The sequence below is a fragment of the Glandiceps talaboti genome, chromosome 17 (genome assembly GCF_964340395.1).
Source record: "Glandiceps talaboti chromosome 17, keGlaTala1.1, whole genome shotgun sequence".
In the NCBI taxonomy this organism is placed as follows: Eukaryota; Metazoa; Hemichordata; class Enteropneusta; family Spengelidae; genus Glandiceps; species Glandiceps talaboti.
In genome coordinates, this window is record NC_135565.1 from 6,227,541 (window position 1) to 6,251,865 (window position 24,325).

A 24,325-nucleotide genomic window follows, 5' to 3' on the forward strand; every position below is an offset into this window, starting at 1 on the left:
TTCTCTATTAATAGTATACAGATGAGTAAAACTCTACTGCCTTGTTACCCCTTACAGCCGTCTTTTGTAGAGTAAGTTCTCTATTAATAGTATACAGATGAGTAAAACTCTACTGCCTTGTTACCCCTTACAGCCGTCTTTTGTAGAGTAAGTTCTCTATTGATAGTATACAGATGAGTAAAACTCTACTGCCTTGTTACCCCTTACAGCCGTCTTTTGTAGAGTAAGTTCTCTATTAATAGTATACAGATGAGTAAAACTCTACTGTCTTGTTACCCCTTACAGCCGTCTTTTGTAGAGTAAGTTCTCTATTAATAGTATACAGATGAGTAAAACTCTACTGTCTTGTTACCCCTTACAGCCGTCTTTTGTAGAGTAAGTTGTCTATTAATAGTATACACCTGAGTAAAACTCTACTGCCTTGTTACCCCTTACAGCCGTCTTTTGTAGAGTAAGTTGTCTATTAATAGTATACAGATGAGTAAAACTCTACTGCCTTGTTACCCCTTACAGCCGTCTTTTGTAGAGTAAGTTCTCTATTAATAGTATACAGATGAGTAAAACTCTACTGCCTTGTTACCCCTTACAGCAGTCTTTTGTAGAGTAAGTTCTCTATTAATAGTATACACCTGAGTAAAACTCTACTGCCTTGTTACCCCTTACAGCCGTCTTTTGTAGAGTAAGTTCTCTATTAATAGTATACAGATGAGTAAAACTCTACTGCCTTGTTACCCCTTACAGCCGTCTTTTGTAGAGTAAGTTGTCTATTAATAGTATACAGATGAGTAAAACTCTACTGTCTTGTTACCCCTTACAGCCGTCTTTTGTAGAGTAAGTTCTCTATTGATAGTATACACCTGAGTAAAACTCTACTGCCTTGTTACCCCTTACAGCCGTCTTTTGTAGAGTAAGTTCTCTATTAATAGTATACAGATGAGTAAAACTCTACTGTCTTGTTACCCCTTACAGCCGTCTTTTGTAGAGTAAGTTCTCTATTAATAGTATACACCTGAGTAAAACTCTACTGCCTTGTTACCCCTTACAGCCGTCTTTTGTAGAGTAAGTTCTCTATTAATAGTATACACCTGAGTAAAACTCTACTGCCTTGTTACCCCTTACAGCAGTCTTTTGTAGAGTAAGTTCTCTATTGATAGTATACAGATGAGTAAAACTCTACTGTCTTGTTACCCCTTACAGCAGTCTTTTGTAGAGTAAGTTCTCTATTGATAGTATACACCTGAGTAAAACTCTACTGCCTTGTTACCCCTTACAGCAGTCTTTTGTAGAGTAAGTTCTCTATTGATAGTATACACCTGAGTAAAACTCTACTGTCTTGTTACCCCTTACAGCCGTCTTTTGTAGAGTAAGTTCTCTATTGATAGTATACACCTGAGTAAAACTCTACTGCCTTGTTACCCCTTACAGCAGTCTTTTGTAGAGTAAGTTCTCTATTAATAGTATACACCTGAGTAAAACTCTACTGCCTTGTTACCCCTTACAGCAGTCTTTTGTAGAGTAAGTTCTCTATTAATAGTATACACCTGAGTAAAACTCTACTGTCTTGTTACCCCTCACAGCCGTCTTTTGTAGAGTAAGTTCTCTATTGATAGTATACAGATGAGTGAAAAAACTATATTTTGGGTTATGTCCAGTTTGTCCTCTGAGCCAATTTTTGACGTGTCACTGATATACAGCAAGTTCTAGTAACTTACCAGTATTTGGTAATCCCCTATCCCTACTATGGGGTGACTCACAAGACAAGCACTGATATGCAGGAAGAACTGACCCGTATAAATAAAGATGATTACAGTCACCATAGTATTGCCTTCTTCTTAAGTTTAGAGTTGTCATGGTAACATTACTTTTTTTGTGTTTGTATCTATAGAAGCTGTGTACAGGTGTAATACAGTTTGCATATACGTGTGTACAAGACCACGGTGTGTGGGCCAGTATGCAGTTCTGGCAAACTACATTCTACTCTGATGTAGAGAAAAATATCAAGGCATTGTACCTACCAGCTGAAGAAGTTATAGCTAAGAATGAGAAAACAGTAAGTCATAGAAATATTGAAATTTATGAAATCCTAAGTGGTTTGATTTTCAGCACTTTATCAAATATGCTACATTGTCATTAATACCACGTTGCCCCTGACAACCAATCAATATGACCTGAGTGTGAATATGGGTGTATGAATATCATCATATGAATATCACCACAGAAGGAGCCATGGTATTACTAGTATATACAACTTCGCACATTGCATATCCTTTGCATATACACATACACACAGTGGGCCATTAAATTCACATGTACATGCAAATACACACACACACACACACACACACACACAACACATATGCACGCAACTTACTCACTTGCACACATACATGACTTTGTACATATTAGATAATGTTACAGCCCGCCAGAGTTTGAGAAATGCAGACATACATGCACATACCTACACACTTACATATTTACATGTGCATGTATACACACATCTACATTTGTATACACACATGCATAAGTGCACACGTTCATAGGTAATTCAATACATATCTAGCAAACATTGACAACAGTTTCAGATACTATACCAGTTACGTTGCTCTTTATCTTCAGGACTTAAATGAAGCGTTTACTGCCAGTCCGGAATCACTCCGGAAAACACAGGGTCTTATTTACCCGGAGAAGACAGCTCTGGAAATAGCCGCCGAACAGATCCGAATATGGCCAGCCCAAAATGAAGACGAACGTAAAGAAATGATTAACAATGAAGAAAGTACAGTGTTTAGTCAAGCAATTCACTATGCAAATAGAATGGTGTATATGAGAGTACCACTGGACATCAGTAAAGGTATCAAGAATGTCTTCAGTCACGAAGGTGAAAGTGGCAGTAGTAACGTATCACAGAGGTAAGATATAGTGATGACAAGAAAATTTGCATTTACTGTGTATATATACACAAATTTGATGTTAGTCTAGTAACAAGACTTCAGTTCTGCACTCGGATTATTGCTGAAAAACAATCAAGGACGACAGTACCTCTAGTGTGTAGCGTTTGGATTTGGCGCTATGTGACCTGTGGCTGCTTTTAAAGTTGAAGATTAGGGTCTAGCAGGTAGATTAATTTTGTCTCGCAAAGAAGTCATAGTTTCTCAAGTGATTCTTTTTGATTGCAGAAAACTAGTCTGGGAATCTAGTATTGGGTTTTATATGTATTATACTTTTGATGTCAACCACACAATATTACATTGGGCAATAACTTTGACACCCCCCCCCCCCCTCCCCCCATAATTGTACTTGGCAGTAACATGTCAGTATCACAGTCTCTGTCTATGCTCTTAACACTAATACTTCTTTTGTTCACTATCTAGTATTGGTGGTAGTGACAGTCTGGATGGAGAGAGTGGATTTGAGGAAGGTGATAATGTAGATCCAGCTGGCAGTGTTGTAAGGTTTATATCCAAGTTTGTAGATAAAGTCTGTAGTGAAGGCGGTGTTACCCAAGAACATCAGAGGTCATTGCATCAAATGATACCAGGTAAGACATAGCATACTACAATGCAGTGCGCCCTCTAAGCCAGTTTGACGGGCCACTGATGCACACAGGTTGTAGTGACGCCAAAATTTGATGTTCCCCTATCTCTTACTATGTGGTGACTCACAAGAAATGTCAGTTTTTATCATTTTGACTGACAACAACAAAATTTAGCTATCACTAGAAAATACACTACTGCCATGTATGTGTCTGGGAGTTAGACAAAGAAGCGAAAACATGGGTTCCAAAACGGGTTTTAGTAATTAAAAACTTCTGACGTTTCGATCCTACTACAATATTTGTCAACTTACTATTACAGCTGTAGTAATTTTTACTGGCCTATATTGGACTAGACTTAAAGCTGTACTGGCTGTAATTGTAATGTTTTTTTTGAAAGGATATAACTTGTACTTTATTTGTATCTGTAAATGATTACAAAGAATGTCTTGAAACATATTTATTGTATCACACTAGGTGTTGTTGCCATGCATATTGAAACTCTTGAAGCCGTCAACAAAGAGAGTAAGAGGCTGCCACCAATTAAGAAGGTAAGTCTGTGGACACACATTATTTACTACGGAAAACATGCTAACTACAAACTAAGACTGAAAATATTGTCAATCAAACATGTAACTACTAAAAAGCATGATCATCATAATTTTGAGTCAACATTCAAAAAACGACCAATTCATTTATTGAGCTGATGAGATATTGTGCAGTCGTCCCTTACAAGAACAACATTATCAAGTAACCAACCATTGTTTTGATCTTTTTTTCAGCCTAAGATCTTAAAACCAGCCTTATTATCAGGAGAAGATCTAGTTTTAGCTGGCCTAAGGGGTTACCTTATACCAGATGGCAGAGAGGAAGGAACTGGTGGTAACTTAGGGGGTCCTCAGTTACTCCCAGCTGAAGGCGCAGTATTTCTTACTACATACAGAGTTGTATTCAAGGGAACACCATGTGATATACAAGGTATGGAATGTGATATGCAAGGTTTGGAATGTGATATGCAAGGTATGGAATGTGATATACAAGGTATGGAATGTGATATGCAAGGTATGGAATGTGATATACAAGGTATCGAATGTGATATACAAGGTATGCAGTGTGATATACAAAGGTTGGGAATAAAAGTGACTAATGAGGTGACATATTATTAGATTGTACACCTTGATGGTGAGATTTGCATAATGCTTTGAATAAATACTTTTCAATGTCAAAGAATCACTAACTTGGGTAGTCAATTTGCATGAAGAGTTTTAATATGTTAATTTCTGTTGTTATACATAATTTATTCAGAGAAATCAATCTCTTTTGCAGTCATAAAAATGCAAATAATTTCCTTTTAGTTTCACTGCAAATATTTTGCATGTCTGTCAAGAGAGTCTTGGAAAATTTCTGAAATTTCTGTCTCCTTCTGCAGTGATTATTGATATCAGAACTGATGAAATTGGGTATTCAGAAACCCATCAGTGGTAGTTCTATAAATACTTACACAAAACCCTGTACACTAGTGAGATTTGTCTGACTTGAAGGAGATAATGTCTGTGAGAACACATCTGACAAGAGTTGTAGAATATTGTACCATTGGTTGTGATGCGTAGTTTTCCCTGCACTGACTAAAGAGTGAATGTATTTGTTAATTTCAGCATGTGAGCAGGTTGTGATACGTAGTTTCCCCATTGCTGTACTGACTAAAGAGTTCATATATTTGTTGATTTCAGCATGTGAGCAGGTTGTGATACGTAGTTTCCCCATTGCTGCACTGACTAAGGAGTTCATATATTTGTTGATTTCAGCATGTGAGCAGGTTGTGATACGTAGTTTCCCCATTGCTGTACTGACTAAAGAGTTCATATATTTGTTGATTTCAGCATGTGAGCAGGTTGTGATACGTAGTTTCCCCATTGCTGCACTGACCAAGGAGAAGAAAGTCAGTATAAGTAACACTCCACATATTGAACAGTACCTGTCAGAAGCACTTCAACTTAGATCGTGTACATTTCAGGTAAGTTCATAGATTAACTATGTAACCTGTGACCATGCTTGGGAATACATCACGTCCAACATTTACAGGCATTTTCTGAAATTGAAACATTAGCTGATTGTCTTATATTTCCAAACTTTTAGACTTAGTTCACTCCTACCAAGTCATTAAGTGACAACCCACAGCATGTTGTGTGTTTTGCCCCAAATCATGTTGACAATCACCATTGGATTATCCCTACTTTCTGTCAAGAAAATTTGTCTTTCACCTGTAGAGGGCGCTGTTTATAAGTGAATTGCACTTTTTGTTTGGTTTCAGCTTATGAGGATAGCCTTTGATGAAGAAGTGAATCAAGAGAAGATAGAGATATTTAGGAAGACACTGAACCGATATCGCTACCCACCGTCAGTTTTCAACATGTTTGCATTTAACGGCATAACTACTACAGCTACTATGCTACAAACCCACAAACAGAAAGACAAGACTGCCACTTTGAGGTATGTAACAGCAATTCTGATTTGCTAGTATACACACTACAGTGAAATATCTATCTTAACAAGCCAATCACACACCAGGCTTCACTGTAACATAGTTTGCAATCTCTTTTTACAGCACTGACAAGCTGATTCCTGAACTTGTTTTGAAACAAATGAAATGTTAGTTGGAGTGAAATTGTGCAGAAAAAATAGTTTGTGTGTTTAGGCCATTCCAGACTGCAAACAGGAAATTGAGAATACAGCGCCCTCAAATTGGGGGTACCATCACCTCATAGTACCATTTCTTAAGAACTTTGTTCCTTGGTATTCTGTGGAAGTGTAAATCAGGGATGTTTTTTGTATTGTTCAGACATCGAGGAAAGCAGCAGTGCTGTATGATTAACCAACTAACCTATACCATGTATACCCCCAAGGTACACACATACAGGAAGTAGAGTGCCACCATGGCAAATTTTGAAAATTCCTATTCATCTACAATAAATCAGCATGGAAAAAAATATGTTCACAGTGTATAAAATGTATTTATTTGATCTACAACAGAAAACTAGCTACAAGAACTTTCCTTCGGCAAGGTAGGAAACCCGGAATTAAAAGCAAACATCAGCTTGCCAGGAAAGGACAGAAGTATGTATTGCCGGCTGAACCCTTGGCCGTACCAAGGAGAGCTACCTTGCCCAAACCACCTCTAGATGACAGTCGACCCAACAGTCTCTTGTACGATGAAGAAGACGACTTAAGTAAGTCCTGTTGCTTTCTTAAGATATTCATTTGAAATCTGTCTCCTCATTTTTGGGCTCTGAAAAAAGTTGTTTAACTCTATCGCACGTTATGGATCTGATTAATATTAACTTTAAATCCACCCTGTCTTGTTCGGATTCTTTTACGAAGTTGATGTTATTTTCTTGTCATCATTGACAAATAGTCTCTTTCTCAAAGTGTTCGTTTTTAAATAATATTTTAGGGACTTTTTTCTTCCAATCTTGACTCCCAATATTTTCTTTTCTCTTCATAGATTGATCCATTCATAGGTTGATTTGTCACATGACAGTCATGTGATTGTTTGCCATACTTTGTCTCACTTCAGTGATTGTTTACCTGCCTGTTTACCTATCACTTTAATAATCTGCGAAATTTGAACCAATCACAGGTTTTGTTTTGTCACATGACATTCACATTACAGTCATGTGATTGTTTGCCATACTTTGCCTCATTTCAATGACTTTACTAGTCTGTTACCCATCACTAAATAATCTTTGAAATTTGAACCAATCACAGGTTTTGTTGTCACATGACAGTCATGTGATTGTTTGCCATAGTTTGACTCATTTCAAGTCTGTTGCCTAGCACCTTGATGATATGAAACGTTAACCAATCACAGGTTTTGTTTTGTCACATGGTGTTCACATGACAGTCCTTTGATTGTTTGCGATAGTTTGCCTGATTAAGACAGTACACATGTACAGGTTTGTTTTGTCTCCCTACAAACTTGTTTCAGTAAAAGTTTCGAATTTTTCTGCATTGAGTACAAAAACCTCACTTTGCATCAAAGTGGGCGAGGTTCAAAATATTTCATATTTTGCTAATTGTGAATGTTGTTAAATATTTTGTTTTTCTCTCAAGAAATGATAAACAAAGTATGGAGATGTAAGTGATAATGTTTCCTATGTGATGAATATCAGTTTGACAATTTGGGGCTTTGAATTACTTGGACTCTATCTAGGTGACGCTGTTTGTGGTGCAGTGAATACAATTATAGCCCAGAGATTTGTTGTGGTCTCATTCTCTCAAAGTACTGTTTAAAACATGGCAAAGCTATTGTGATGAAAGATTGCAAAATTGTCCGTGTATAAATGTGCAAATAGCCCATGGAAGCTATCCCTTTTATTGACAGGCACTTATAATAAGGGATTTTACGTCTCGTTTGCAGATCTTTCGAGATATGCAAATGTGCCTAGCAACAACGGTTGTCAAACACATCGATCATGTTCAAGCTTTCGCCATGGCCATGTGCGATGATATTGAGAACAATAGTGTTGCTAAGAGTTTGACACTGACTTTCAGCTTGACCACCCTCAGGTGGTTGTTATGGATGCAATGGCTCGTGTGAGATCTCGTGAGATCTGCTGCAAGACAAAAAAAAAAAGGCTTAGTGGCTAATTTGGTCAAATGAATACTCATTGATATTCAATTAAAGGTCAAAACCAGTTGACCTCTGCTCAATACATATCAGATATGTAAATTACATGTAAATTATGTTTACCACTCAACTCCACCCTGGCTCTCAAATCATGTGGGGCACTCGATTGCACCATAGGTTTAGATCTGAGCACCAATTAGATTTATCACAACTCTCAGTGACAACTTCAAATTCAGAACAGATTTTGGAGTTGACGAGTTCTTTCAAGTCTTTGCCTGGTTTTAATTACTGGACTTGAGATAGTAAGACTTAGACAAGTGATTGGGCTAATTCAATGATGACTTTCATTTGAAGTATTTTGACTTTTGATGGTATTCTTTCTGTGCATGCTTGGTTTGTTGGGAAAAGAAAATCATATCAAAATGTCTTGAATGGAATTTTAAACTTTGCTTGTTTTTTGTAAATTATGAATTTTGCCACTTGTCAACAATAGAACATATAATTGTACTTGTATTGGAAGCGACTTGTAATCTCTATTTTGTTGACATAAAATATGACATGGGAGTGGTGGTGGGGATGGGGGATGGGGGTGGGGAGAGGGCTAGTACAACTCCAATAAGGGTTTGAACTAAAATGCTAAACTACTATGCTGCAAACATACCAGAGAATCCTATATAAAATATGTTTGTCTGAAATACAATCTGTTCTCACTTTTGCCTGATGTTTACCATTATGGCCACAAGAGGGCGCCCTTTCATTCTGAATGCAGTGAGTACTTCATGGGTACAGGGATTGTGTGTATACTTCCTATGTCATGATCATGTAAAGGTTACCGGTAGTCATTGATATCAGTATAATTGCATGATAGTTTTGATATTTCTGGATTGTATATACTGAAAATGACTTTGGTAGTAGAATGTTTATAAATATTGAAAACTTGGATCTCAATCCCTTTTGCGACATCCTTTCTAAAGTCTTTGGAATTAATCCACTTCTTCAAAGACCGTAGAATTTCAAACTTCTCCTGGAAAGTCCTTAAAATTCTTGAATTTCAAATCTTTCCGTGAATGTCTTTGAAATTCCTGACATTTCAAATCACTCCTGGAAAGTCATGTAAAGTTCTGGATTTTTCAAAATACTTCTGGAATTCTCTAAATTTCAAATCACCCATGGCAAGCCATGTGAAGTCCCTGATTTTCAAAATACCCTCGTAAAGTCATGGAAAGTCTTCAAAAATTGACATGAATTAGATAAAACAAGTTGTAAAATCTTGATGAAATCCTACTGCCTGACAAACAAACAAACAAACTTTCCATTATTGAACATCAGGTAGTAATGTTTTTCTTAGATTACTTCAAAATAATTCTTCCAATTTACAGGAATTTGCAGGAACTCTCAGAAAATGTCCTGGGTGACGTGTCTTATTTGCCAATGTCACCTGACAATCACCAGTTCACAGTTTTGTAAATTTTGACCTTCAGCTTGATTTCTCTCATAGGTATAGATTTGTCAACACCAAGTTCAAGTTACACAGCACCTTCGTTAGTTGAAGCTGACAGGCGGCGATTTCTTGAAGGGCGTACAGGTGCAGAAAGACTTCTCTTTGTCTGGGTCTCTGAGATCATGGCTATATATGTTGTTATGTCTCGAACCAAATATAGTGGAAATACAGACTCTTCTCAAAATTCAGGATTGTTATTGATTTTAAAATGAGGCGTTTGATTCAATAATTTAAGTGATAATTATAGAACAAGAGAATTGTAATCCAACTTTAAAAAAAAATATGAACAAGAACAGGTGTTGTGATTAAAGAAAAAGGGCATGAAAATGTTCATTTCTTGATTTGTTTCATCAAATCTTTACTCCTTGATTATTATCATTTATGACTTTTTAGTTCAAAATATGCAAACTATTTATTAAGACGAAAATGTCACTGTGTCTTTTACTTGTGTTCAGTAATACAGTATAAATCTTTTAAAGACCTCATGTAAGGGAATAGATTCAACAAAAATTACTAGTGTTATGTATTTGTGAAGAGTCCATGTTGAAACAACTTTGGTATAGAGGTACCTATATAGTCTGATGTCAGAGACTAGTCTGTCAAGACTTACAGAAAAAATTGGGATGAACTGTCCAAGTTCATGAAAATGCACGCTATGATTACTGAGATCCAATGAAATCTACATTTTTTGGTCCTGTAAGCACTGCTTTGTGGCTCCAGTAAACACTGCATAGTTTGGGTCCAGTGAACACTGTATTCAGCCAGTAAAACTCTGCATTGTATGGGTCCAGTAAAACACTGCATTGTAGGGGTCAAGTGAACACTGCATTGTAGGGGTCCATTAAAACACTGCATTGTAGGGGTCCATTAAAACACTACATTGTAGGGGTCCAGTCAAACACTGCATTGTTGGGGTCAAGTGAACACTGCATTATGGGGTCCAGTAAACACTGTATTATGCCAGTTAAACACTGCATTGTGGGGTCCAGTGAACACTGCATTGTGGGGTGAAGTGAACGCTACATTGTGGGGTCCTTGAACAATGCATTGTAGGGTCCAGTAAACTCTGCATTGTAGGGTCCAGTGGAACACTTAATTGTGGGGTCCAGTAAATTCTGAATCTTGCAAATAAAGTGTCACTTCAAGACTTCAAGACACACAAGACAGATTGTGTATCTACAGCTATTATCTTGCTGTTACCATGGCAACAAATGAATGAATTATGAGATGGCAGGCAGATAGGACATTTTGACCTCCTGTGGTGACACTATCTTAAGATTCATATTTCATTACTTCCTTCAATAGTCAGCAGTACCCCCCCCCCCCCCCACCTCCCTCCTGCCCCTCCCCAGTAATCAAAGTGTGTATTATCGCATGAATTTGGACATTCTGTTCCAAAGGAGTACTGGTATAGCTTAATTATTGGCGTCTGTTTGGATTTTGCATTCTATCTACACCTTTTGCTATAATTCTATCGGTGGGGGTAAAAAAGGCCAAATCTGAAACAATGTCATTAAATAAGCTATACAGAGTCAGTGTTTTTGTTATAAGGTTTGGGAACCTTGATAACAGGAAAGGGGTAAAAGTCACATAGTTTCCCATACTATCGATCATAATTTTGAATGGGAACCCCGGTAAAATCACCGGGGAGCATAGATTTTTACCTGCTTACCGGCCTTAACAAAAACACTGAGCATTGTAATTCATATACATATACACATACATAGACTTCATTCATACATAAACTAACTTTCATCTTCTAATAGCAACTGAAGACAGCAATACACACTGTGCCTGTACTGTGTAAAAAATAGATCTGCCAAATAATATAAATAGCTATGTTGTAAAAAGTTAAAAAGAGCAATACATGTGAGAATGGAATTATTTTATTTGTTTTATGAGAATTTGTCCACATTTTTATTTAACAAAGTGAATTATCCTTTCATTTTTGAAAAATTGATTCCATTCTCATGTGTGTTGCCCGTTAACTATAAAAAGTAAGAAGTAAATTTTGATAACAAAGTCATGGTGCATGAACTGATCGTAAATAATTGTTATATCATAAAATCTCATTAAACGTTATTGTCTAAAAAAGATAATTGCATGACAGATCTAATCATAACATGGACATAATACAAAGAAAGTTAACGTGTATAGTGTACTGTTTACTGGGAAAGTGTCTAATTCTTGGACTTGAAAATGTGCACTTGTTATGTATCACGCCGGAATTGATTTGTGAAAAGCACTGGTTTAATTACAAGGGGTTTCAAGTGATGGAAGTTGTACAAGTTAACTAGTTTCATGTGAATTGAATTAACGAAATGATCAACGTTTAAGGGTAACTTGTAAATAATTTGTAAACCCCTCAATTAAAAACTTATCTAGTCATCTTTCACATAAGATGAACAAAATATGGTATGGTGTTATACTATATTCAGTGAATAACAGCCTGTTTTGTACGAGAAAAGATGAAATTCAAATAGTCTATAATTTTTTTCAAAATTTGCAATACCGGGTACCAGAATGTAGAGTAGAATAAAGATAGCAGTGTCAGCATGCGGTCAAAGGTCAGCAGTATTTGGTCATGTGACATACTAGATTGTAAACTTTCTAGAATCAGTTGTAAAGAAACAGCTGTTGGTGTTTACATACTTGTGTCCCATCTTGTAAAAACATGTATTCTAATTTTTGTATTTGTACAGACACATGCGTTTGTTTTGTTTTGAAATGTGAAAATGTGTTCCCTGATTTTAGAATGTGTGAATTGTGCTCAAGTTTGGTTTTAGAAAGTTAATTTAAAAATTTCAATCGCGCAGAGAGAACAGAGCTAGGTTATTATTACAAAAACTAAAAGTACCGATAAAATGATAAACACGGCAAATTGCCATCAACAAATTTTCACAGCAGCTACATTTTTTTAGATGCAGAACCGTTTCATGTCCATGTACAACTTGAAAGTCCTTCAATAGCACACATTGAAATGATACAACACTTGGCCGTTGGTATAGGTGTATGGTGTATGTGTACGTTGCCTGTGGTCGGCTTGCGTTTGTTTCCTCGGTTTTTTGGTCACGGTAACTGCATTGTATGACATTCACGTGATGCATGACAGCACAGATTCGATAACTAACGTAACACAACATAACGTAACGTAACATAAAGTTTATCTATCAATACGTGGAGCTGTGGGTTGTGAATGTTTTTGTCTTGCACTGCATTCTCTAAACTTATAGTATATTATTTTCCTTATCATTCTTTTTTTCCAATCTATTAAGTCAACCATACTAAATACTTGACTCTGTATAGACCTTACAGATACATAGCGCCCTCAAGTGATATTAGTCTTCTACGGTATTGAATAGCGCCCTCTGGTGACAAATATACCTTTATTGATGACTAGCGCCCTCTAGTGATGAATAGCAGACATATCCTCCTAGCAGTGAACAGTGCCCTCTAGTGAGGAAAATACTAGAATTTGTTTAAGGTCATGTCTGACATTTCAATGTTTTTTCTTCTTCAAATTTTTGTGTTTAGCTTCTATCGTTTACAATGTTATTCTTGAAATATTTCTGTACTGAAAAGTAACCAGGATATATGTCTCGCTGCCTATGTAAATATAGAAGCACTAGTCAAACTCTAGGGGGCGCACTGTACCTGAAAGGGCTATTAAATGAAATCTTGAGAGTATGGTTGACTCACGTCTATAGCTTGAAATAAAACAACTCTTGTCTTTGTATTTTTTTTGTCTTTTTATTTTTTATACCACACAGCTCCGATTGTTCATTTTGATTTTTCTGATATGACTCTGACAACGACAAACACGTTGCCGCGAGTGACCAGTAAACGAGGTTTGTATATCGTATCACTAGGCCGAAGTTGAATCATAACATTTTACCCTGTTTGCATGTTTTGGCATGTTGATTTTTTTTACAAAGAAACAGCACATTTTATTTTTTACCTTGTACTGTTGTTTTGAAAAAAAGTTCACAAGTTCGACCTGTGCTGTCTGATATCATAATGTAAATAATCAGTGTGAAATCTCCTTGCCACCCCTATGTTTTGAGTAAATTAAAAAAGGCTGTTGTTTTTGATAATATATCGGCCAGTTCTATTGTGAATTAAGTTAGAACAGGGTTGATTTTTATGCTAATTTTTAAATGCAAATTGGTGTATTATATGCTAATTATCTAATGTTTGGTTTATGTTAACTTCATAATAAGTTGAATATGTTGTATTTAATTTTTATTGAAATGGTACCTGCTCAGCTGTGTTTGTATGTTTCTACGTGTATATGAAAGTATCACATGTTTTGTTAACATGCTGCCTGGCCAATCGGTATGGGGATGCTCTAATGTTAGATAATGCCCACTAGGTTGTGAGTCCACATTGGGGTAAAGGTGGGTGGGGGTGGATGGTGTGGGGGCAAAGTTCTGTTTTGTGTGCACCACCTACCATCTTAGTAGTTATTTCAGTTTTGGTAGAAATTCCGTCTGTGAACAAGTTTCAGTCCATGAACACGAGACCTAATATACAATGTATGTAACGTAACTGAGCACTTGAATCAATAAGTTATACAAGTAAAACTGTGTACCGCCACGCAGTAAGCTGTTTGATATACTGAATAATTGTAAGTTTTTGGTCAGTGTAGATAGATCATGTAAAAAGTCAAGTACACCAAGTTATCTTTTTTGTGCATTCCAGAACTACATAATTGTATGCATTAACATTATATCTTATTCACTTAATACAGTGCAAAAAAGCTAAAAATTTAATGTGTAAAATGTTTGTTATTATACGTACAATAACAAACATTTTACACATTGATTGATCTTTTGCATTTTATAGAGTTACAAAGAAGGACTTGGCATATGTCATTTCACAAAGATATTTCAAGTAGGAAGCCATGATAAAATTAATTAATAAATTAAAAAATCCAAACTAAATACCCAGGCCACTTTAACATTGAGTTTGTCTCGGAAATAAATTCTTTGAATACTTTACTGTGCATTACATGTTACTCGAGAAAACTCCAACCAATTTTCATTTAAATAAATTTTAAAAAATCAGGGTTGCCAAATACTGTGTTAACTCTATACACATAGACCATCTAAACAGTTACTAATTGGACACAGACTATCTAAACAGTTACTAATTGGACACAAAGACCATCTAAACAGTTACTAATTGGACACATAGACCATCTAAACAGTTACTAATTGGACAAATAGACCATCTAAACAGTTACTAATTGGACACACAGACCATCTAAACAGTTACTAATTGGACACATAGACCATCTAAACAGTTACTAAATGGACACAAAGACCATCTAAACAGTTACTAATTGGACACATAGACCATCTAAACAGTTACTAATTGGACACATAGACCATCTAAACAGTTACTGATTGGACACATAGACCATCTAAAAAGTTACTAATTGGACACATAGACCATCTAAACAGTTACTAAATGGACACAAAGACCATCTAAACAGTTACTAATTGGACACATAGACCATCTAAACAGTTACTAATTGGACACATAGACCATCTAAACAGTTACTAATTGGACACATAGACCATCTAAACAGTTACTAATTGGACACATAGACCATCTAAACAGTTACTAAATGGACACAAAGACCATCTAAACAGTTACTAATTGGACACATAGACCATCTAAACAGGAACTAATTGGACACAGACCATCTAAACAGTTACTAATTGGACACAGACCATCTAAACAGTTACTAATTGGACACAGACCATCTAAACAGTTACTAATTGGACACAGACCATCTGAACAGTTACTAAATGGACACATAGACCATCTAAACAGTTACTAATTGGACACATAGACCATCTAAACAGTTACTAATTGGACACATAGACCATCTAAACAGTTACTAAATGGACACAAAGACCATCTAAACAGTTACTAATTGGACACATAGACCATCTAAACAGTTACTAATTGGACACATAGACCATCTAAACAGTTACTAAATGGACACATAGACCATCTAAACAGTTACTAAATGGACACATAGACCATCTAAACAGTTACTAATTGGACACATAGACCATCTAAACAGTTACTAATTGGACACATAGACCATCTAAACAGTTACTAATTGGACACATAGACCATCTAAACAGTTACTAATTGGACACATAGACCATCTAAACAGTTACTAAATGGACACATAGACCATCTGAACAGTTACTAAATGGACACATAGACCATCTAAATAGTTACTAATTGGACACATAGACCATCTGAACAGTTACTAAATGGACACATAGACCATCTAAACAGTTACTAAATGGACACATAGACCATCTAAACAGTTACTAAATGGACACATAGACCATCTAAACGGTTACTAAATGGACACATAGACCATCTAAACGGTTACTAAATGGACACATAGACCATCTAAACAGTTACTAATTGGACACATAGACCATCTAAACAGTTACTAATTGGACACATAGACCATCTAAACAGTTACTAATTGGACACATAGACCATCTAAATAGTTACTAATTGGACACATAGACCATCTAAACAGTTACTAAATGGACACATAGACCATCTAAACAGTTACTAAATGGACACATAGACCATCTGAACAGTTACTAAATGGACACATAGACCATCTAAATAGTTACTAATTGGACACATAGACCATCTAAACAGTTACTAATTGGACACATAGACCATCTGAACAGTTACTAAATGGACACATAGACCATCTGAACAGTTACTAAATGGACACATAGACCATCTAAACAGTTACTAAATGGACACAAAGACCATCTAAACAGTTACTAATTTGACACATTGACCATCTTAACAGTTACTAATTGGACACATAGACCATCTAAATAGTTACTAATTGGACACATAGACCATCTAAACAGTTACTAAATGGACACATAGACCATCTAAATAGTTACTAATTGGACACATAGACCATCCAAACAGTTACTAAATGGACACAAAGACCATCTAAACAGTTACTAATTTGACACATTGACCATCTAAACAGTTACTAAATGGACACATAGACCATCTAAATAGTTACTAATTGGACACATAGACCATCTGAACAATTACTAAATGGACACATAGACCATCTGAACAGTTACTAAATGGACACATAGACCATCTGAACAGTTACTAAATGGACACAAAGACCATCTAAACAGTTACTAATTTGACACATTGACCATCTAAACAGTTACTAATTGGACACATAGACCATCTAAATAGTTACTAATTTGACACATTGACCATCTAAACAGTTACTAATTGGACACATAGACCATCTAAATAGTTACTAATTGGACACATAGACCATCTAAACAGTTACTAAATGGACAAATAGACCATCTAAACAGTTACTAAATGGACACAAAGACCATCTAAACAGTTACTAATTTGACACATTGACCATCTAAACAGTTACTAAATGGACACATAGACCATCTAAATAGTTACTAATTGGACACATAGACCATCTGAACAGTTACTAAATGGACACATAGACCATCTGAACAGTTACTAAATGGACACATAGACCATCTAAACAGTTACTAAATGGACACATACACCATCTAAACAGTTACTAATTTGACACATTGACCATCTAAACAGTTACTAATTGGACACAAAGACCATCTAAATAGTTACTAATTGGACACATAGACCATCTAAACAGTTACTAAATGGACACATAGACCATCTAAACAGTTACTAATTGGACACAAAGTCCATCTAAACAGTTACTAAATGGACACATACACCATCTAAACAGTTACTAATTGGACACAGACCATCTCAACAATTACTAAATGGACACATAGACCATCTAAACAGTTACTAAATGGACACAGATTGTAGATTAACTAGATTGTAGATTTTATAAATTGAGGTATAAGAAGGGCACAGTGATGTTATGCATTGGAAATTATAATACATAACCAAGAATCACAGCTATTCATTCAACCATTCATTCATTCATTTTGTATTTCAGTAAACCAGTGTAATTAATGCATGTAAAATAACCATTAATTAAAGACAATAAATATGCAAAAGTGTTATCATTGTCATCATAAATGTATGCACCTGTCCTCTATCTCAACTGGACTATTTTCACAAAAAAGGAAAGTTCATCTCGATTCATTGCTATGCAATGCAGCATCCATGCATAGTCAACAGACGATATTGCATAGTGATGAATCAAACTCTGAAATGTGGTATGCTAATTAGGCAATGCGATAACACCAGCTGCATTCTTGTACAAATAACTGAGGCTGTGTTCATGAAAAATTGCCAACTTAGCTCTGTGTAGGAAGTCTTGAGAGTGGTTGCAAGGAAGTGAACGTTTGCCATGATTCACTTTTTAAAGTGAACGTTTGCCATAATTCACTTTTTAAACAAATGGTATATTACAGTGTTTTGATTGACTGATGATCCATAGAGATTATAGTAGAATGGCAATGGTGATTTCATTCACATTTCTCTATTGCACCTCCAGCAGCGATTTGCTCATACATCACAAAGAGAAGCAACCTAATATCGTGTGAGTTCCATTACTAACTTAACAGTCCTTCTTTACCATGTATTTGTGTTCACCCCCAGAACAATAATGGATGGAACCATGGTAAATTTGCATTACACAGGAGCTTACTGTTTCATGTATGAAAATGTGCTCGTATCATGTACAAGGGATCATAGGGTGGAAACCCCCCTGTGCTCCTACCATGTACAAGAAATCATAGGGTGGAACCCCCGTGCTCATCATGTACAACAGATCATAGGGTGGAACCCCTGGTCACAATGGTGTCGTGATGGCTGCATATCAATCCACTTCACTTACATATACAAGAAAGTCATGGAAACAGTGAAAATGAATTAAGCTGCAACAAAGAAAATAGACTGAGCAGTGATATACTTATATAGAAGAACATCACAGTTAATAATTAGAACTCATATCAAGATGTTCCAACTGTGACCCGAATCCAACAACGATAATAAAAGAAACATACAGCAGAAATAAGACATATCGAAGGTCTATTGTTAAAACTGACAATGGGCCTATTGTTTCAAACAAAGGTTTATTGTTATGGGTCAGCTGATCAGATAGTAGTAATGTAAGAAAGTATAATTAAAGTATGATACTTCACACTATGTACATGTATGGAAAATTAATAGATATATTGAGATGATAGATATGGTTTTATTGTTGACCTTTGAACTCACACACATGTTAGGATTGATTTCATATGAGATACTCATCAATCATGTCTGTCTCTATAAACACTGTTATGGCCATGCCCTTGTTGCAGCTTGATCAGTTTTCAATGTAAACACTCCCAGGTTTCAAACATGGTGTTGTTGCAGCATGACCACTTTTCATTGTAAACACTCCAAGTCCAAGGTTTCAAACATGGTGTTGTTGCAGCTCGATTTCATTGTACACACACCAGCATTTCAAACATGGTGTAATAAATAATGTAAGCACTTATAAGTATGTACATATTAACTTGTATTCTCTGTAGCTGCTGTGGATGAATCAGAAATTGAAATCCAGACAAATACATTGAAAGCGTCTGACTCCTTGTCAGCTGATAAAATGATGGATAGGCCATATGTACAAGACTTCCAGAGACTTGGTCTTGGTAACCTTAGTTCAACTCGACAGAAATCATCAGAGCCTTTCAGGATCTCCGAAGTCAATATTCAGTATAGTGTTTGTAGGAGGTAAGGTTGTCAATTGTGTAACAAGTTTGTGCCAGAAATAAAGAGCTTGATCAAAGTGTACGGTAGATGAAGCTGAAATCCAGCAAAAATTATCCTCAAATATTCTTCGTTTTTCAACTTTTAAGTTTCAGTAAATTATACGTTAGTTTGTAAGGTACACTCTGTCAGTGCGCCCTCATACATCATTCAACCTCTTTCACGCAGGTGAGGTTGGCGCTACATAACGTATCTTACAATCTAGTTATATTTTCTGTCTTTTTTTTTTGAATAGTTACCCAGCATTGGTGGTTGTTCCATCGTCAATACCAGATGAGAGTATACGCAAGTCTCTGGCTAAATGTCATCGACAGGGCCGCTTTCCGGCTATTTCATGGAGGCACCAAAGAACAAAAGCTTTGTTGTTGAGATGCAGTGGTTTCCATGGCAAAGGAGTTATGGGGATGATGAAATCATCTGTAGTACAGAATACTACAACAGGTTCGACAGATAATTGTTTTGTGTTGTTTCCCAGTATGCACCATTCAAAATGAAGGTCTACCCATCATGCATGATTCAAAATGGTGGTATGTCCATTGAGCAATATACCCATCATGCATCATTCAAAATGGCTATATACCACAATGCACTATTCAAGATGGTGGTATTTCCTTGAAGTATGCAATATACACTATGGAGGTTTGCATGTCCTATGTTATGTATTGTTATTCTTTATAATAGTTGAAAACATTTTGTGCATCTTGTGGAAAAGATTCAGAAAAGGGATTAAATCCAGATGGAATATGAATTGTAAATTTCAGGTACATCAACAGAATCCACACGTAGTATTGAACAAGAGAAGTTCTTCCAAGCCATTGTGGCCAACACGCCAGTTGGAAGTCATCACAATACCGACTCCCTCGTTAGTCTCAACTCCGTCCTAACACCTACGTCTGAGGCAACGGGTTCACCCCCACAGAGTTCAGAGAGCCCACGAAAGGGCGGTTCCAGTGCAATATACAGAGCTATGACAGGACTCAGGGGGAGTGGCGGTAAAGGAATGGGCAGCTTTAGAGGTCAGTGGGTCATTTGCATATCTACCCATGATGCATCAACAAATATGGCTTCCAATATGGTGGGGGGGGGGGGAGATTCAAATGTGTAATGACCAGTTTATACACAGCAAAATGCATTGTTTTCACATAATATCATTATAATTCAATTTACTTAAAGCATCCTATCGGCAACATTGTATTGCCTCAGTTGTTGTTCAGTAGATAGATAAAAGCAATTTTATTGTGTGTACACACTGTGCGGGTGTATAATTGATAACAGTGTCTTTGTTACTGTTTGGACAGGAGGCTATTTACGACAGACTGTACTGAGAACAAGTGTTAATTGTATCTACCCAAACTAGTGATGTGGGTGTCTTAAAATGTTTGCCTTGACTAAAATTATGGTTCAAAGTATTGTAGTTTCTGCAGGTGTTACCAGATTTCCCCTCTGTTACCGTGGTTACCCACTCAAATTATATACCGTACCAATAATGAAATTCTAAGCTATGCAGTTTATACCAGATTTATGCGTTTTCACTGCTACAAACACATCTCTACACCTACTGTTTCTTTAGAAAAAAAAGCCAGATTGCACACCACGTAAGCCAAAGTGTTGAAAATCACCATCCTTGCATATATGACACTGGCAGTTTTAAGATCCTACAAAATTCTGGTTAAAAAAACTAGAATTTAGTAGGGCATTTTATTCCAGTACAAAGTGAAAATGAGATTCTATCAAGCTTTGAGTGAAATTACCAGTTATTTTATTACCTTCCAGTCATTCAACAGAAAAAAACGACTCATGAACGTCAGATTTTACAAATTAAAGGGATAATTTGCTCAGTTTTTTTCTGTTTATTCAAAGGAAAATATGACAACAAATTGGAGTTGATATTTGTTTGTTTAAAGTAACACAAGCTGAGTTTGATAAAAACTGGCATTTCTTGTGAGTTTCACCACATACATGTAGTAAGAGATAGGGGAACACCAAATTTTGGTGCGTCACTAGAAATTGTGTACATCAGTGGCGTGTCAAATTGGCTGTGGCTAAGTGTGTTTCAGTTAATAGAGTACGTTTTAAATACTGTAGCAAAAATTACACCTCAAAATGTATAAACACAGCTTGTGTACCTTTAAACGTTGTCCAGATAGTGTTTTGTTTTTGTTTTTAGTTTTTATACCATTACCACAGTGCTAGCATGGTTGAGTCATCCTGTAGTTGTACTAACCCATTCTGTACTAACAGCACTTATACAGCACATTGCAGATTACAGTTCACTCTGATTCTCTGTTTGCTATGTGCAACCAATACGAAACTGTACATGCTACATTTTAAGATAGCTAATTGCATGAATACAGTTTCTTGCTACATTTTGTCTAAATGAAATGAAGTCACATGTTACATGGCACCAGGCAGAAGTCAAAACATTGGTGCCTGCAAGTCTGCATCGAGTTGCAGTGCATTTGGTTGATTTCATTGAGACTAAATTCACAGGAATTGCTATCTTAATTTGGAATGTGTTGTTTCTTAATGGTTTCTGAGAGAGTGAACAGTAATCTTCAATGTGCTGTAAATGGATCAAATATTGACCCCCCAAAAAAGTGTGAAATAACAAATCATCTAGTTTTACATGTTTGCTGTGATGATTGATGCATCAATTGTTAACCATTACAGTCAGCTAGCTGCCCCATACAAGTCAATGCATCCTACTTTGTTATTCTCTGTTGTGGTTGCTAGGAGACAGGGATTTATGGTAACCATGGTTTCACAACGATGGTGGTGTCTGAATTTATGTTACAAATTCTCAAAAAAATTGTAGAAATATTTCAATTGCAAATATTTCCGCAACAAATCAGTATAAAAATGACTTAAATGTCTTAAAAAATATTTATATTTTTCTTAAAATTAAAGTATTATGTATGTCTCCTAGTTGCCATGGATACTGTTAATTTTGCACTTCAAGCATCCTTCTTTTTAAACTCATTTGCTATTAAGATGTTCTCCCTTTTTGTTATACTTTTATTTTTGTAAAATGTATTACCTGAATTGAGAGAATGGGAGTCTTCTTTCACTGTAAAATTGAAATCTTCCGTAATGCATGTCAATATTGGCCACTTGAGAAGTAAGGTAAACAAATATGGTAAAACCATCTATCTGCTGTAATGATTACTACATGTAGATGGAGAGGGAAAAAGCTACCAGCTTGTGCATTTCTCCATCCATTAAAGTGGCCATATGGATGAGAATTGGATATTTATTTTTGATTTTTAATTTATAAAACAATTTTATCATGGCTTTCTACTTGAAAAATCAATGTGAAACGACAAAGACCAAGTCTGTGTTTGTTACTCGATACCTTGCAAAAAACGGATAAATGTGTAAAATTTTTGTTATTGTACGTACAATAACAACGATTTTACACATTTATTAATCTTTTGCCATTTATTGAGTTACAAACAAGGACTTGGCATATGTTGTTTCACATTGATTTTTTTAAGTAGGAGGCCATGATAAAATTGTTTTGTAAATTAAAAATCAAATATAAATACCCAATCCTCATCCATATGGCAACTTTAGTACTTACCCTCAAAGAATATGTGAAGAATATTAAATTTTTATAATTTGGCACAGATTTAGTGAACTTGTGGCCAAGTTTTATGGACATTTTTTTTTGTAAATTAGCACAGATTTAGTGAACTTAAAACAAAGTTTTATATTCATTTTAAAAAATGTAATTAAGGTAGTTGTCACTTTAGTTCATACTCAAAGGTCACTGACCCCAAAATACAATAAAAGGTTAACAAGAAATAAGAGAAAAGACATGAAGTGCATTCTACTTTGAGTGTCACAGTTCATCAAATTGATGAGTTATAAACAATTCAAAATATTAAAGTTTGCAGAGTTAGGAATTTAGAGATCATTTCGAGCAACAACAAAAAACTACTTAAAAGAAACAAAATTTAACATACAAATGAAACCAACGCAGTAAAAAGAGAAAATTTTTTTTTTCAACAATTGAGGGAAACATTCTTATAATATGAGGCAATATTTAGAGCAGAGAAGATAGTAATTTGAAATCTCTTTAGTAGTTAATATTTCAAAACTGCCGGAAACACTCAAAAGTTGCATTTTTTATTTTTAGGAAATTTATCAAGTCGTAAAATTTGAGATTGAGATTTAGTTTTAGAAAAGTTTTTTTTCTTCAATTCATTGTACAGTTGTAGTATATATAAGTCTAAGTGTTGGAGATTCCCAAGGCCATATGTTCCACCTTTGTTCCTGCTGTATGCATCCCTTGTTACCTGTATGCATCCCTCGTTTATACCTGTCTGCCCCCCGCGCCATGTTTCAAAAGCACCCCTATGTTACCTGTCTGCCTGCTTATGTGTTGTATTTTAGAGCACCCCTATCTTTTCATTCTTTTTATTTCGTTCTGTGTTCAATCCCATGCCAGTGTTTGATAGGCTGCTTGGGTGTCTTTTATTTTCGCACCCTATTATATGTGTGTAGGTTTCAATAAATGGGGCAGCTTGCGAGCCAATGCTAGTGGAAATCAGGCCACTTTAAATACCGACGTTGGTGCTCGTCTCGCAATCAAATTAGGAAACCAAGAAGGAGGGGTGGATGGCAAGGAAGGAACAACCACACCACCGGCAGCTCATAAAGCAGCATTGTATGTGTTTGGAGAAAAGTCACAGATGAAGGTATAGTTACCCTGCCGTCAGTTTTATAGCCTAGAATCCAGTTATGTGGGGATTTTGCTCTTACTAGCTTTTTTCTCCACCACGCCTGGCATTTTGCTGTAAAGTTCATATATTCAAACCCAAAATTAGATTACAAATTCCCCACAGTGACATGG

At 35.9% G+C, this 24,325-nt stretch overlaps 1 protein-coding gene across 3 annotated transcripts in view; it reads left to right on the forward strand.

Moving 5' to 3' along the window:
• LOC144448717 (myotubularin-related protein 13-like) overlaps window positions 1–24,325 on the forward strand; it is a 101,968-nt gene that overhangs the window by 62,874 nt on the left and 14,769 nt on the right. Inside the window, exons 16-28 of one of the 3 annotated variants that reach the window (XM_078139014.1) lie at window positions 1,886–2,050; window positions 2,617–2,909; window positions 3,372–3,538; window positions 4,010–4,083; window positions 4,315–4,510; window positions 5,413–5,546; window positions 5,844–6,022; window positions 6,563–6,759; window positions 9,658–9,744; window positions 19,233–19,434; window positions 19,706–19,911; window positions 20,232–20,486; window positions 23,977–24,170. In XM_078139014.1, the coding sequence (XP_077995140.1) occupies window positions 1,886–2,050; window positions 2,617–2,909; window positions 3,372–3,538; window positions 4,010–4,083; window positions 4,315–4,510; window positions 5,413–5,546; window positions 5,844–6,022; window positions 6,563–6,759; window positions 9,658–9,744; window positions 19,233–19,434; window positions 19,706–19,911; window positions 20,232–20,486; window positions 23,977–24,170 (2,349 nt within the window). The remainder of the gene's footprint in view (window positions 1–1,885; window positions 2,051–2,616; window positions 2,910–3,371; window positions 3,539–4,009; window positions 4,084–4,314; window positions 4,511–5,412; window positions 5,547–5,843; window positions 6,023–6,562; window positions 6,760–9,657; window positions 9,745–19,232; window positions 19,435–19,705; window positions 19,912–20,231; window positions 20,487–23,976; window positions 24,171–24,325) is intronic. The other 2 variants (XM_078139018.1, XM_078139015.1) reach the window with 2 other exon arrangements.